This window comes from Pecten maximus, chromosome 9 (assembly GCF_902652985.1).
Source record: "Pecten maximus chromosome 9, xPecMax1.1, whole genome shotgun sequence".
NCBI lineage: Eukaryota > Metazoa > Mollusca > Bivalvia > Pectinida > Pectinidae > Pecten > Pecten maximus.
This window is the reverse complement of record NC_047023.1, coordinates 1,550,909-1,567,849: the sequence shown is the minus strand read 5'-3', so window position 1 is coordinate 1,567,849 and position 16,941 is coordinate 1,550,909. Positions and strand designations below refer to the sequence as shown.

The following is a 16,941-nucleotide window of genomic DNA, read 5'->3' as shown; positions in this document are numbered from 1 at the left end:
GAAAGACTTTCAAGGTTATCTGATATGTCATTTATATATAGGATAAAAAGAAGAGGACCCAATACTGCCCCTTGCGGAACGCCAGCATTAGTAGTTCTGACGGAAGATTTACTAATTCCTACGAAAACTTGTTGTTTCCGGTTTCTGATATAATTATTTAACCATTTTAAAAGTTTTCCGTTTATTCCATAATTAGCTAATTTTACATTTAGTCCCTTGTGCCACACACGATCGAACGCTTTGGAGATATCACAAAAAACTAGACACGTTGGTTGCTTTTTTTCAAAATTTTCACAAACAGTATGATAAATTTCTATCATTTGATGAACGGTAGAGTGACCAGGTTGGAAACCTGACTGGTATTTATATATAAGTGAGTTTTCAAGTAAATAATTATTCAAAAATTTCACAACTAAGCGTTCAAAAACTTTACCAATAGTACTGAGTAATGATATAGGTCTATAATTTGAAGAAACATGTTTATCCCCATTCTTAAATAATGGCATAACTATGCTAATTTCCAATGTTCTGGAAAGACACCAGTATCCAACGAGTATCTAAAAATTAATGATAAAGGATAAGCTACAGATACTGCAGTATTTTTTAACATACTGTGACCAATCCCATCATGACCTACAGCTTTGTATATAGATAAATATTTAAGTATGTCGATTATGTCATTGAGTTCAAATTGTATGTCTGATATAGTAGCGTCCGTCCTTAGTTCGACCCCTGGCTCGTCGATGTAGTAGAAATGGAAACAAAGTAATCATTTCGTATATTAGCTTTATCTACATCTGTCATTACAAGATCTCCGTTATTATTTACAAGGGGTGGTATAGTATTAACAGTTTCAGTAGATTTTATTAATCTGCGGACAACTTTCCAAAAATTTCTAGGATTCGAATCAGAAAAACGGTCTAAAATACCATTTATGTCCGCATAGAACTGTTCTTTTATGTGCTTTTTTAGATTATTAACGTGATTACGTTGTCTCCGAAAATTCGTCAAGTTTCTTATAGAGCGATTAGATTTAAAGAAAAATTAAAAGTCTGTCTCTTTTCCTTATTTCACGTCGAAGGTCAGAATTAAACCAAGGCTTGTCAGTAGGTCGTATTGTAACAGTTTTTGTAGGAATGCACTCCTCAGCTATGTCCAAATATTTTTCTGTAAACTTAACACACATGTCATCTGGGGAGTGCGAGGTAGAGAATAAATCAACCCAGTCTGTATCGTCAAGTTTACTATTAAAAAGTTCGTAATTAGCTTCATTGTAGCATCTTATGGTTCGTTTAAACGTCCTGGTAATTACTGTACCTACAGTCAGTTCTACAGTCGTCGCTTTATGGTCAGATACCTCATCGTCAATGTCAATTACGTCAGAAAAGTTAGAAGTACACGTGTCGGAGAGTAAAATGAGGTCGAGTAAGGTAGAGCTCGTGCGTCCTATGCGTGTCGGTTTGTCGATTACATTAGTTAGGTGAAAGGTGTGGATAATATCATACACAACGTGCGTGTTTTCTACAGTTAAAAGATCAACATTTATATCACCAACTTATACTATATGTGGGGTTTCCTGAATAGCAGTGTCTATAGAACTCTGTAGATGATTCCAAAAGGATTGTGCGATGGTAGGAGGCCTATACAGAGTACACAGAAGATATTTTTTATATGGAAAATTTATCTCCGTCCAAATAACCTCACCTACCTGAAATTCTAAGTCAGCTCTACGACGGTTGCACAAGAGACTGGATGTAAATACTGCTATCCCCCTCCCGGGGTTCCCCGGTCCGTACGGTATAACTCGTAACCACCCGGGGATTTGATTTTTGATTTTTAATGTGATCGCAGAACATATCTCTGGTTTAATATCCATTCCAATACACCGGTAGACAAAAAAATGTTGAACAATACGTATTGTAAAAATTAAAGTGTATTAATGCAATTATGTATAGTGACCAAATTTTCAAAACCTTTACTTTCCATTATATATTGTAAACATCTGAACAGTCTTCGATCGGTGTTTTTACACATGTCACCCAGTATGTAGTATCGTTTTTCTATAAGTATCCCCATAAAGATGAGGATCTAGATACTTGAGACTGGTGACGGGTGACACTTAAACGGGACATTTCGTCTCCGAAGGTATAGAGCTGAAAAAATAATGACACACCAAAACCGTTGACAATTCTTTTAAAACATTGTTGAAAAATGTCAATAAAGATAAAACAGATAAAAAATATAACCGTTTTCTGTGTAAAATATCCGAAAATCGAGATGCTATGAAAGCTTTCTTGAATATTCCGACGTTTCATCTTCGGTGGATATTTGCATATCACGTACATTCTAGAGTTTATAAAAGTGTTGGTCGTAACCTGTTTGTCCCGTTTAAAATCATTTAGGCAAATACTCATGATCACACACTGTTTAAGTTAGAAAGAACGAGTTTTGTTTCAGATATAACCTTTATCCGATGTGTAGTGGTACCTATTTCAGGTTTTAATATAACGATAGAAAGAAGTTAGTTTTACCTGTAGATTGGCGATATTTTGAGACTGGCCTGTGCTGTAATTATGCCATTCTTATGGTCCGAATATTGTATCTGGCAGAGACTTGTATATCTGATACGTCTCTGTATCTGGTAAGTATCTAGGTTTCGATATATAATCTATAAATAGTTTTGCGAAGCTGAGTAACTTTAATGTTATTAGCAAACAGCTTTATCGACCGTTGCACATATTTTTGACCATCGTCGGTAACCCACACTCGACTTTACTTATCGACAACCAGGCTATGCTATCGTAGCTTACGAGACTATCATTGACTACGAGACTACGGTGAGTTACTGACGATGATTCGACAATTATCGTTTACATAGTTTAAAAAGAAAGGGACCAAGAATAGGCCCTTGTAGAACACCATTTTGTATATTTAACTATATACATTTAGATCAAAGTCCATTCAAGACCACCCTATGTTTCCAATTTGAAGATTTTTTTTATTATTATTTTCACAGTTCATAATAAACAGATGTACATGGCGATCCTTTGAAACTCAAACATGAAAACTGTAATATTTATCTAATTATATGACTTTTGTACCTGCTAGTCTTCATGTCGATAACCGATATTGGTCTTGGACATAGATTTCTCCACGGAATGGTTATTTGAATTACCACCTAGAGTATAACATCTTCCCCTGTTTTAATGCTGGTGGTTATAATATAAAACTGCTGGTGAAATAAATGAATGAACTGTATAACTAGTATCGTTGGTATGACCAGGGATAAACGTATACGTGACAGTTTAGTACAACATATGCAAACTAAACAATTTATTCAGTGAAAAATTTGTTTGAATTTCTTCCTGGAAGGTCGACAACACTTCAAATGCGTTACTTAATACTAACAGGTCGGTAGTTTCTAGGATCACTTTTGGGGCCTTTTTCGGCATAGCCGTATAATATTCTTTTCGCCCGGATATGACGCGACAGGTGGCGTTACTGGTCAAGGTGAAGTATGTGATGGTCAATGTAGCGGTCAATGCAAAATGCAGATATGAAGTTAAAAACGAAACAAAGTTAAGATTGAATGCAAGCTGAATAAGTGGGTGTATCTTTTCAAATGACACATTAATAAAATTATATTCCTGATTCAAGTGCAGTCTTATTATCACCAAAAATGATTCAAACTGACATAATTTTGTTATCTGTCCTGAAAAAAAACATCAGTTCATTCATTTATTTCACCAGCAGTTTTATATTATAACCACCAGCATTAAAACCTCGGATATGACGCGACAGGTGGCGTTACTGGTCAAGAAGAAGTATGTGATTGGTCAATGTAGCGGTAAATGCAAAATGCAGATTTTGCAGATATGCAGTTAAAAACGAAACAAAGTTAAGATTGAATGCAAGCTGAATAAGTAGATTGTCTTTTTAAATGACACATTATAAAATTATATTCCGGATTTATATACACATCTATGTACAATGCAGTCTTATTATCACCAAAAATGATTCAAACTGATATAATTTTGTTATCCGTGCTGAAACGTTAATGTTTGTTAATTTATTTCACCATCAGTTTTACATTATAACCAGCAGAATTAAAACTATGCCGTTTATCTTTTTTAAAGATATTTCTTGTTTTGTATCTTCCAAGATTGAGGTTATTTACTTTCTGGCATGGTTTTTTTTTTTTTTTTTTTTTTTAAAGATCACTGATATTGGCCAACTGAAAGAATATCATGCAGTTCTCTTAGTACTTTTGGATGTATTCCATCGGTATGTTGTTGTGTCTTGAAATGGTTGACTCACTGGCCTTGCTGTAAACGAAGATAGCTCTCCAGACTGTTCGATCCGTAGTACATACATTTCCGAAGAAATTCACTAATACTTCGGCTTTTTCTGAATCTAAATTTTGTTGCTTTTTGCTTTATATTCCCATTAAGTCCCTTTAGGTCCGAAATTCCCGATTTGACTCTTCTCTTAGTATTTATATATTTCCAGAATATTTTGGGCTGATGTTTAGCATTAAGTGCAATTTCCCTTTAGATTCCTTTCTTTTCCTTCCGGAATTCCCATTTGACTTGATTTTTGAGCTTGGTGTACTCCTTCTGATTTTTTTTGTTTCCATATATCTTGTCCTTTTATTTTGCTCGTAATTTCCTGGATTAAAGCTAAAGTTTAAAGCTGAAGAAATCAATGTGCATGGCCATAAATATAGGTCCATGTAATATAATACATGAGATCTAGAATCTGAACAAACCCAGTGCAAAACGATGAGCTAGTATAACAGCCGAACTTTTTGACATTCCTTTGATATACTTTTGAGTTTCTTTCGTCGCCCTTTGAAAAGTTTAGAAGGACGAAACAGTTCAGGTGGGTATATGGTGCAGTTTAATTCATATCTGGTTCTACTCTAGCGATCTCGATTTATTTTGAAAAGTGCTGATATTTATCCGGTCAGTGTTCTGTACCACCATTTTAGATCAATTTCCATGAACCACGTACCTGAGGACAAAATCATTTTATTATCCTGTTTATTTTCTCTTAGTCAATTTGAAGACATATAAATAATCATGAAAGCTTTGATTAGGTTTAAAACCATCAAGAAATATTTAATCAGGCAAGCTCACCACCCACCTACTCTTGTCCCCTATTCCCTGCAACCCCCTCCTATAGAAGTATATAGACAGTAGACGAATCAAACTGACGGATTTTCTTTTCTGTCTCATTTTGTTTTATTGCTAATCTTGTCCATCTCAATATTGTGAACTTTAATTGAAGGGAAGTGGTTTAACATAAATTTACAGCTTGTTTCCATATCCTGTTCACTCTTGAAGACATTTTTGTTGTATTTTGTCTTGTCTGTATGAAACGAAATAAAGTTTATACTAATTTACATGAATAGTCACCTAAAAGAAAGAAAACGAGATGCTCTAATTTCAGTTTAATTACGACGATCCACGCCTTGTCAATTTACAACACATTCTTGCCGTTTTGGTTGCGGACAATGTTTCTTTAAGATTTGAAATACTTACAGACAAAAATGCCTTGCTAACAAACTCCTAGTAATTACCGTCGTGTACACTGACTGCTCATTTAGGAACTGGTTTATTGAGCGCAGACCACGTACCGTACTATAATAAATGAACAATCAATATATAATGCTGTTTGACATCGCTGAGCATCTAGAAATAACTGTTTGTGCGTACATGATTAATCTATATCACAATGATAAATCTTTATGGTCAAACCTTGGCGACATCCGTAGGGGAAAAAATACTAACAAATCGTAATGCGCGTGGAATGAGATTGGAGCTTGTTGTATATAGGGATAAGTAGGAGCTAGCTGAGGTTTTACTGTCTATAAGGGACATACATCTATGTACGTCCTTTTATTTATGCACCCCTTTATATGTATAAAAATAAAAATTAAAAAAAACACTTCTTTATGAAGAATTCGAATTATCTATAGATTTATAAATATAAATGATAATTATATAAAACGGCGCCATAATTCTTACCACCTTTTTATCTGAAAAAAGCTTGATTTTTTTATGTAAAGAAGTACCGAACAAATAATTAAGAGAACACTTATCAATTCATAATATAAAAGAAATAGTAAATAGAGTCTATTAACAATTTTTGATATCAGAAATGATTTTGACATAAAATAAAAATCGAATTCTTGATATCTAAGTTAAGTCACTTCTTGTTATAAAACTTCAGACAGGGTTTCATCTGAAAAAAAAACAGCAACGTTAGTATCAAAAATAATTCTTGATAAAAAATATGAAGGTCTGAAAGGGTTTCAAAACGCAAACTGATTTTTCTTTAACCCTTTCCCATTAAATCAGGAAAATATAGTCGATAAGTGGGACCGTCAAAAGAAGTAAGCGTCAATGGGACTCGGATTAAAGCGCGAAATAAAATGGATGACATGTGTTTGTAAATAGAGGTATGTTACTTACATGTGTATGGCTGCGCAGTTCTTTGACTCTAAACCATGACTATAATATTAGCTGTAATCCAAACACATCATCATTCCAGATGTCCTTAAGTCATTGAAAACTTAAACTTGCTATCATATGAACACTGACAAGTTCATGATATTTTGACGAAAACTTTTGTTTATTACAGATTGGTGTCGGTGACAGCTGATCACAGGATATATAGTATGACAACGATAAATTAATCACAGACATCAATATGTCCCGGAAAAAACTTGCTGCAATAATGGAGCTGATTCAAAGGTAACTGTGACCAATAAATTATGAAATATGTACAAAAATCACAACAAACAGGTTGGGATCTCCGGGTTGGAACTCCCGGAAAGTCGAGACAGTCTCAAGTTTGAGAGAGTAGACAACTTTGTATTTTATGATTAAGTGCTGAAAGCTCAGTCAGGAAATCGGTAGAATGTGAATAAGTCCACAGGTAAAACAATTCCTTCTTCCATTAATTTTCTTTCTCTAACTCATAACACACAGGTCCAGTGAATTTTTAAAGACCAATATATACTGTGTGTGTTAACGTTAAAACATCAATGTGTCCAATATATATCGGTTATCCAACTAAATCCTATTAAATGATTGAAATGAACAATATATACATCTATATATATATACATAGCTAGGGGGGGAGGGGGGAGAAACTTTAATTATCATCTGGTAACAATCTTCAAGAATTATAAATTATGATGATTGTATTATCAATTGATTGGAACTTAAAACACTGAGCTTACCTGGAGGTTACTTCTCCGTTTATAATAAGAAATCTTTGTAGCAGTGTGGACATATAAATCCAGTCTGTATTTTAATCCTGTATGTTATTTTTGTTCCGATTTCAGTGCCAGAGAGAAGGATGGGGGAGGCCAGTCAGTATATGAACTGAGAACGCTCCTTTCACATCTACTGGAAAATTTCTTAACAGATGTCAATAAAAGTTGGTTGTCATTCTACTAAATATATATTATATTTAAATCTCCTTAATCACTTGTAAATGACCAATTAATATATACATTACTACAATATTATATAAGACTACGTCTTGGTTAAGTAACATTACAAAACAAAGTATATATATATATATATATATGGAGCCTGAAGATTTACGAATACTTACAGAAATTTTCAATTAATTGCCTTTTCAAATGATCGGTTTTATTTATTTATTTATTTTTTTATGACTAGTTTTCTATCATCAACTCACCACTAGTTACATTACACAACAATATTTTGTCCTCAGTTGGAGCCTCGCTGCAGCAGTGTGCAGACCAGTCAAGTGAGTGTTTCATGATGCTGCAGTGGTTCCGATGGTTGGTTGAAGAACACTCCGACATCTTCTTGTATGCCCCTGGCAGTCCTCCATCAGATGATCCCAACAGTCACCCCCAGGCGTCATCTCAGGCTGGCAATGAGGAAAATCTTTCATATGGTATCAATCTGGAAGTCTAGGCTTCAAATTTTATTTTATTTAGTTTTAAGATAGCCAGTCATGTGGCAGTATATACAAATGTTTAATGTTACCAATACATTTCTTAACCTTTTTTTTCTGCACAACAATTAGTTTGACATACAATTTCCTTTAGATTTGATTGAGTTTACTTGCATCATATGTGGTAAATCTATCTGCATGACCAGATGTATTGTTGAATTTTTTTTTTAAAGACTCATTGGCTTTTCAAAATCTTTTGTATAATTTGTAGCTTAATTTCTAAACTGATTTTGATCACCTACTATGACAATTTCATGTTCGTTGTGTTTGTCTTTGATATTTAACAATAGAGTAGACTACTAAATCAATTAAGTACCATTGTAATCCTCTTGTGCATACAATAACATTGTTATGTAACCAACAATATTGTGTAGAGTTCAATGGTAGAGTTCAACATGTTTTTATTTCATATCACAGCCTTCACAACTTGGTGCCTGGTCAAACTGCTACGGCTGCTGGGCTACAGTCAGTGCTGCCATCTACATCAGAAATGTATCACTGTAGTGGTCGCCCTACTGCAGCTGGTCAAATGGAAGGACAGCCATTTCTATCACAGCCTCCTGTCCAATATCATACACACCTTGGCAGGTATGTGGTCAGGTTTCTTTGTAAACATGTTTCAGGAGTTGAATTCTGCCTCTGTTTTTTAGGGGGGAAGATAATGAACCCGATTTCCAACTGATACCTGTTTCACATGAAGACAGAATTATCTAAATACCTAGTTTACTCCTGACCATTTCCTGCCAATGTGTACTCTGTCAGACCAACGAGACAAAAAGGCAATCCTAAAAGCCGATTCTGTGGTATTGGATGGTTAATGAGATATCACACATGGTATTAAAGTTGGCAGAAAGTAACAGTTAAAACATTAGAACCAGTCGCTTGTGATAGGTATGTTCGGACATGTCAGGACAGCATGTCTATCTCTGAACAATGTATTCCCTTAATGTAACACCAAGCCCCCTAGCACCCCCCACCCACCCCCAAAGAGGTATGTACATTAGGTAGATGTTTGTAAAGATTATATGGGTGAGTGATGTTAATGTTTTTCATAATACTTTCATGGAAATTACTATTAAACGTTTGGCACACAGAATTAAGAATGTACAGAACAAATGATATGATGTTGATCAATTGTAACCAGTTCCGTTTACCAGAGATCAGGGTTCTGTGCTTTGGAATGTAGTTGACTGTTATTAGTCCCCTACCGATGAAATTGGGGGAGCTGTATGTTTCCTTCCAATCCACCTGTCTGTCTGTCCGTCCTTCGGTCTGTCAGTCTGTCCACTCAGTTTTCTGCATTTTTCTCAGCCATGCTTCAAGGTATGCTCCTGAAAGTTGGTATGTAACTTCAGTAGGGGACATGTATTTCTTTAACACTACACAGCATACTTGTTTTTGTCAGAATTGTATTCCGTCAACAGTTTTTTTGAGATGGGTATTTTGTAGTAGATGGTGATTACCTCACAGAACAAACTTGGTCATGACATCCAGGTAAATTAGGATTAAATGTCTTCCTGAAGGACACAACCATGATAGTAAAGGAGAGTCGGTGGTCAGACACAAACTACCCAGAGTAGGGGTCGAACCACACACAATGGATGTCCCCTTGACCTCGGATTAGTCTGATACTGAGCTACCACAGTCCCTATATACTTCAACCCCTCTGACTGAGCTACCACAGTCCCTATACTTCAATCCCTCTGACTGAGCCACCACAGTCCCTATACTTCAACCCCTCTGACTGAGCCATAACAGTCCCTATACTTCAACCCCTCAGACTGAGCCACCACAGTCCCTATACTTCAACCCTTCTGACTGAGCTACCACAGTCCCTATACTTCAACCCCTCTGACTGAGCCACCACAGTCCCTATACTTCAACCCCTCTGACTGAGCTACCACAGTCCCTATACTTCAATCCCTCTGACTGAGCCACCACAGTCCCTATACTTCAACCCCTCTGACTGAGCTACCACAGTCCCTATACTTCAACCCCTCTGACTGAGCTACCACAGTCCCTATACTTCAACCCCTCTGACTGAGCCATCACAGTCCCTATACTTCAACCCCTCTGACTGAGCTACCACAGTCCCTATACTTCAACCCCTCTGACTGAGCTACCACAGTCCCTATACTTCAACCCCTCTGACTGAGCCACCACAGTCCCTATACTTCAACCCCTCTGACTGAGCTACCACAGTCCCTATACTTCAACCCCTCTGACTGAGCTACCACAGTCCCTATACTTCAACCCCTCTGACTGAGCTACCACAGTCCCTATACTTCAACCCCTCTGACTGAGCTACCACAGTCCCTATACTTCAATCCCTCTGACTGAGCCACCACAGTCCATAGTCCCTATACTTCAACCCCTCTGGCTGAGCCACCACAGTCCCTATACTTCAACCCCTCTGACTGAGCTACCACAGTCCCTATACTTCAACCCCTCTGACTGAGCCATCACAGTCCCTATACTTCAACCCCTCTGACTGAGCTACCACAGTCCCTATACTTCAACCCCTCTGACTGAGCCATCACAGTCCCTATACTTCAACCCCTCTGACTGAGCTACCACAGTCCCTATACTTCAACCCCTCTGACTGAGCCATCACAGTCCCTATACTTCAACCCCTCTGACTGAGCTACCACAGTCCCTATACTTCAACCCCTCTGACTGAGCTACCACAGTCCCTATACTTCAATCCCTCTGACTGAGCTACCACAGTCCACAGTCCCTATACTTCAACCCCTCTGACTGAGCCACCACAGTCCCTATACTTCAACCCCTCTGACTGAGCTACCACAGTCCCTATACTTCAACCCCTCTGACTGAGCTACCACAGTCCCTATACTTCAACCCCTCTGACTGAGCCACCACAGTCCCTATACTTCAACCGGTATTCTAATAATATAAAGGCACCTTGATAATCAAATTATTGAAATAGATGTTTCTGAGAAATTGTGGTGCTGTTGTGTGTTTTTGTTTCATGTAATTCAGGCCTTTTTCTAGGGCCGTTAATGGGCCCCATTCCCAATTGAAATTATTTCATATTTAAGCCAAATTCCCAAAATTTGCAATTTACTCCTGAAAAAATCTTTCCTAATTCACCAATTTTCTTCCCAAAATGAGACAAAAATGGACCTCTCCCAAACCAGTGAGAAAAAGCCCTGTAATTAGAAATGGTTCAATTGATTTCAGTTTTGATTCGTTTCAGACCTAGTGAAGCTGAATGAGAAGCTGTACAATACAGATGAAAATTTAAATGAAGTCTTGACCAGGTTCACCGCAAGAGACGACCATGTCCGACAAAGCCTGGTTGATCCTGCAGAGGTATGTTCTAAAGCTTCAAGACAATCACAGGTGATATATAGACCATTGTGACACAATCAGGTGATATATAGATCATTGTGTCACAATCACAGGTGATATATAGATCATTGTGACACAATCACAGGTGATATATAGATCATTGTGACGCAATCACAGGTGATATATAGATCATTGTTTCACAATCACAGGTGATATATAGATCATTGTGACACAATCACAGGTGATATATAGATCATTGTGACGCAATCAGGTGATATATAGATCATTGTGTCACAATCACAGGTGATATATAGATCATTGTGACACAATCACAGGTGATATATTAATATAGATCATTGTGTCACAATCACAGGTGATATATATATAGATTGTGTCACAATCACAGGTGATATAAAGATCATTGTGACACAATCACAGGTGATATATAGATCATTGTGACACAATCACAGGTGATATATAGATCATTGTGACACAATCACAGGTGATATATTAATATAGATCATTGTGACACAATCACAGGTGATATAAATCACAGGTGATATATAGATCATTGTGACACAATCACAGGTGATATATAGACCATTGTGACACAATCACAGGTGATATATTAATATAGATCATTGTGACACAATCACAGGTGATATATAGATCATTGTGACACAATCACAGGTGATATATAGATCATTGTGACACAATCACAGGTGATATATAGATCATTGTGACACAATCACAGGTGATATATAGATCATTGTGACACAATCAGGTGATATATAGATCATTGTGACACAATCACAGGTGATATATAGATGAGAGTATCTATACTGTTAAGGGTATGATATATGAGAGTATCTATACTGTTAACGGTATGATATATGAGAGTATCTATACTGTTAAGGGTATGATATATGAGAGTGTCTATACTGTTAAGGGTATGATATATGAGAGTATCTATACTGTTAACAGTATGATATATGAGAGTATCTATACTGTTAACAGTATGATATATGAGAGTATCTATACTGTTAACGGTATGATATATGAGAGTATCTATACTGTTAAGGGTATGATATATGAGAGTATCTATACTGTTAACGGTATGATATATGAGAGTATCTATACTGTTAAGGGTATGATATATGAGAGTATCTATACTGTTAAGGGTATGATATATGAGAGTATCTATACTGTTAAGGGTATGATATATGAGAGTATCTATACTGTTAACGGTATGATATATGAGAGTATCTATACTGTTAACGGTATGATATATGAGAGTATCTATACTGTTAACGGTATGATATATGAGAGTGTCTATACTGTTAAGGGTATGATATATGAGAGTGTCTATACTGTTAAGGGTATGATATATGAGAGTATCTATACTGTTAAGGGTATGATATATGAGAGTATCTATACTGTTAAGGGTATGATATATGAGAGTATCTATACTGTTAAGGGTATGATATATGAGAGTATCTATACTGTTAAGGGTATGATATATGAGAGTATCTATACTGTTAAGGGTATGATATATGAGAGTATCTATACTGTTAAGGGTATGATATATGAGAGTATCTATACTGTTAACGGTATGATATATGAGAGTATCTATACTGTTAAGGGTATGATATATGAGAGTATCTATACTGTTAAGGGTATGATATATGAGAGTATCTATACTGTTAAGGGTATGATATATGAGAGTATCTATACTGTTAAGTGTATGATATATGAGAGTATCTATACTGTTAACAGTATGATATATGAGAGTATCTATACTGTTAACGGTATGATATATGAGAGTATCTATACCGTTAAGGGTATGATATATGAGAGTATCTATACCGTTAAGTGTATGATATATGAGAGTATCTATCCTGTTAAGGGTATGATATATGAGAGTATCTATACTGTTAACAGTATGATATATGAGAGTATCTATACTGTTAAGGGTATGATATATGAGAGTATCTATACTGTTAACGGTATGATATATGAGAGTATCTATACTGTTAAAGGTATGATATATGGGAGTATCTATACTGTTAAGGGTATGATATATGAGAGTATCTATACTGTTAAGGGTATGATATATGAGAGTATCTATACTGTTAAGGGTATGATATATGACGGTATCTATACTGTTAACGGTATGATATATGGGAGTATCTATCCTGTTAAGGGTATGATATATGACGGTATCTATACTGTTAACGGTATGATATATGAGAGTATCTATACTGTTAAGGGTATGATATATGACGGTATCTATACTGTTAACGGTATGATATATGAGAGTATCTATACTGTTAACGGTATGATATATGAGAGTATCTATACTGTTAAGGGTATGATATATGAGAGTATCTATACTGTTAAGGGTATGATATATGAGAGTATCTATACTGTTAACAGTATGATATATGAGAGTATCTATACTGTTAACGGTATGATATATGAGAGTATCTATACTGTTAACAGTATGATATATGAGAGTATCTATACTGTTAAGGGTATGATATATGAGAGTATCTATACTGTTAAGGGTATGATATATGACGGTATCTATACTGTTAACGGTATGATATATGAGAGTATCTATACTGTTAAGGGTATGATATATGACGGTATCTATACTGTTAACGGTATGATATATGAGAGTATCTATACTGTTAACGGTATGATATATGAGAGTATCTATACTGTTAAGGGTATGATATATGAGAGTATCTATACTGTTAAGGGTATGATATATGAGAGTATCTATACTGTTAACAGTATGATATATGAGAGTATCTATACTGTTAAGGGTATGATATATGACGGTATCTATACTGTTAACAGTATGATATATGAGAGTATCTATACTGTTAACAGTATGATATATGAGAGTATCTATACTGTTAACGGTATGATATATGAGAGTATCTATACTGTTAAGGGTATGATATATGAGAGTATCTATACTGTTAACGGTATGATATATGAGAGTATCTATACTGTTAACGGTATGATATATGAGAGTATCTATACTGTTAACGGTATGATATATGAGAGTATCTATACTGTTAAGGGTATGATATATGAGAGTATCTATACCGTTAAGGGTATGATATATGAGAGTATCTATACTGTTAACAGTATGATATATGAGAGTATCTATACTGTTAAGGGTATGATATATGACGGTATCTATACTGTTAACAGTATGATATATGAGAGTATCTATACTGTTAAGGGTATGATATATGAGAGTATCTATACTGTTAACGGTATGATATATGAGAGTATCTATACTGTTAAGGGTATGATATATGACGGTATCTATACTGTTAACGGTATGATATATGAGAGTATCTATACTGTTAACGGTATGATATATGAGAGTATCTATACTGTTAAGGGTATGATATATGACGGTATCTATACTGTTAACGGTATGATATATGAGAGTATCTATACTGTTAACGGTATGATATATGAGAGTATCTATACTGTTAACGGTATGATATATGAGAGTATCTATACTGTTAACGGTATGATATATGAGAGTATCTATACTGTTAAGGGTATGATATATGACGGTATCTATACTGTTAACGGTATGATATATGAGAGTATCTATACCGTTAACGGTATGATATATGAGAGTATCTATACTGTAACGGTATGATATATGAGAGTATCTATACTGTTAAGGGTATGATATATGAGAGTATCTATACTGTAACGGTATGATATATGAGAGTATCTATACTGTTAAGGGTATGATATATGAGAGTATCTATACTGTTAACGGTATGATATATGAGAGTATCTATACTGTTAACGGTATGATATATGAGAGTATCTATACTGTTAAGGGTATGATATATGAGAGTATCTATACTGTTAAGGGTATGATATATGAGAGTATCTATCCTGTTAAGGGTATGATATATGAGAGTATCTATACTGTTAAGGGTATGATATATGAGAGTATCTATACTGTTAACAGTATGATATATGAGAGTATCTATCCTGTTAAGGGTATGATATATGAGAGTATCTGTACTGTTAACGGTATGATATATGAGAGTATCTATACCGTTAACGGTATGATATATTATTGTTGTTACAGTCCAGTCCGCCCAGTGTCAAACTGTCCTCAGCAGCCATACAGGTGTCCACTGTAGAAATGTGTGAACTTCTCCAAGTCAACCTCACGTAAGTCAGAGACATATCACAGCTTATTGATCCTTGGATATGATCACAAATTACATTAAATGTAGGATGGGATCACAAATTAGATTAAGCCTAGGATGGGATCACAAATTAGATTAAACCTAGGATGGGATCCCAAATTAAACCTAGGATGGGACCACAAATTAAATTAAAACTAGGATGGGATCACAAATTAAACCTAGGATGGGATCACAAATTAAACCTAGGATGGGATCACAAATAAAACCTAGGATGGGATCACAAATTAAACCAAGGATGGGATCCCAAATTAAACCAAGGATAGGATCACAAATTAAACCTAGGATGGGACCACAAATTAAACCTAGGATGGGATCCCAAATTAAATTAAACCAAGGATGGGACCACAAATTAAGCCTAGGATAGGATCACAAATTGAATTAAACCAAGGATGGGATCCCAAATTAAGCCTAGGATAGGATCCCAAATTAAACCTAGGATAGGATCACAAATTAAACCAAGGATAGGATCACAAATTAAATTAAAACTAGGATAGGATCACAAATTAAACCAAGGATGGGATCCCAAATTAAACCTAGGATAGGATCACAAATTAAATTAAAACTAGGATAGGATCACAAATTAAACCTAGGATGGGATCCCAAATTAAACCAAGGATGGGATCACAAATTAAACCTAGGATAGGATCACAAATTAAACCTAGGATGGGATCACAAATTAAACCAAGGATAGGATCACAAATTAAATTAAAACTAGGATAGGATCACAAATTAAATTAAAACTAGGATAGGATCACAAATTAAATTAAAACTAGGATGGGATCCCAAATTAAACCTAGGATGGGACCACAAATTAAATTAAAACTAGGATGGGATCACAAATTAAACCTAGGATGGGATCACAAATTAAACCAAGGATAGGATCACAAATTAAACCAAGGATAGGATCACAAATTAAACCTAGGATGGGATCCCAAATTAAACCAAGGATAGGATCACAAATTAAACCAAGGATAGGATCACAAATTAAATTAAACCAAGGATAGGATCACAAATTAAACCAAGGATAGGATCACAAATTAAACCTAGGATGGGACCACAAATTAAACCTAGGATGGGATCACAAATTAAACCTAGGATGGGATCACAAATTAAATTAAAACTAGGATAGGATCAAAAATTAAACCTAGGATGGGATCACAAATTAAATTAAAACTAGGATGGGATCACAAATTAAATTAAAACTAGGATGGGATCACAAATTAAATTAAACCTAGGATGGGATCACAAATTAAACCTAGGATGGGATCACAAATTAAACCTAGGATTGGATCCCAAATTAAACCAAGGATGGGATCACAAATTAAACCTAGGATGGGACCACAAATTAAATTAAAACTAGGAT

At 35.3% G+C, this 16,941-nt stretch overlaps 1 protein-coding gene across 1 annotated transcript in view; it reads left to right on the top strand.

Annotated features, from left to right (window-relative positions):
• The first annotated feature begins 6,423 nt into the window (after window positions 1–6,423).
• The window catches only part of LOC117335230 (serine/threonine-protein kinase ATR-like), a 136,551-nt gene continuing 126,033 nt past the window's right edge, over window positions 6,424–16,941 (top strand). The window contains exons 1-7 of the mRNA XM_033895220.1: window positions 6,424–6,463; window positions 6,646–6,758; window positions 7,355–7,449; window positions 7,753–7,941; window positions 8,419–8,589; window positions 11,219–11,334; window positions 15,455–15,540. Coding sequence (XP_033751111.1) covers window positions 6,715–6,758; window positions 7,355–7,449; window positions 7,753–7,941; window positions 8,419–8,589; window positions 11,219–11,334; window positions 15,455–15,540 — 701 coding nt within the window. The 5' untranslated portion in view covers window positions 6,424–6,463; window positions 6,646–6,714. The remainder of the gene's footprint in view (window positions 6,464–6,645; window positions 6,759–7,354; window positions 7,450–7,752; window positions 7,942–8,418; window positions 8,590–11,218; window positions 11,335–15,454; window positions 15,541–16,941) is intronic.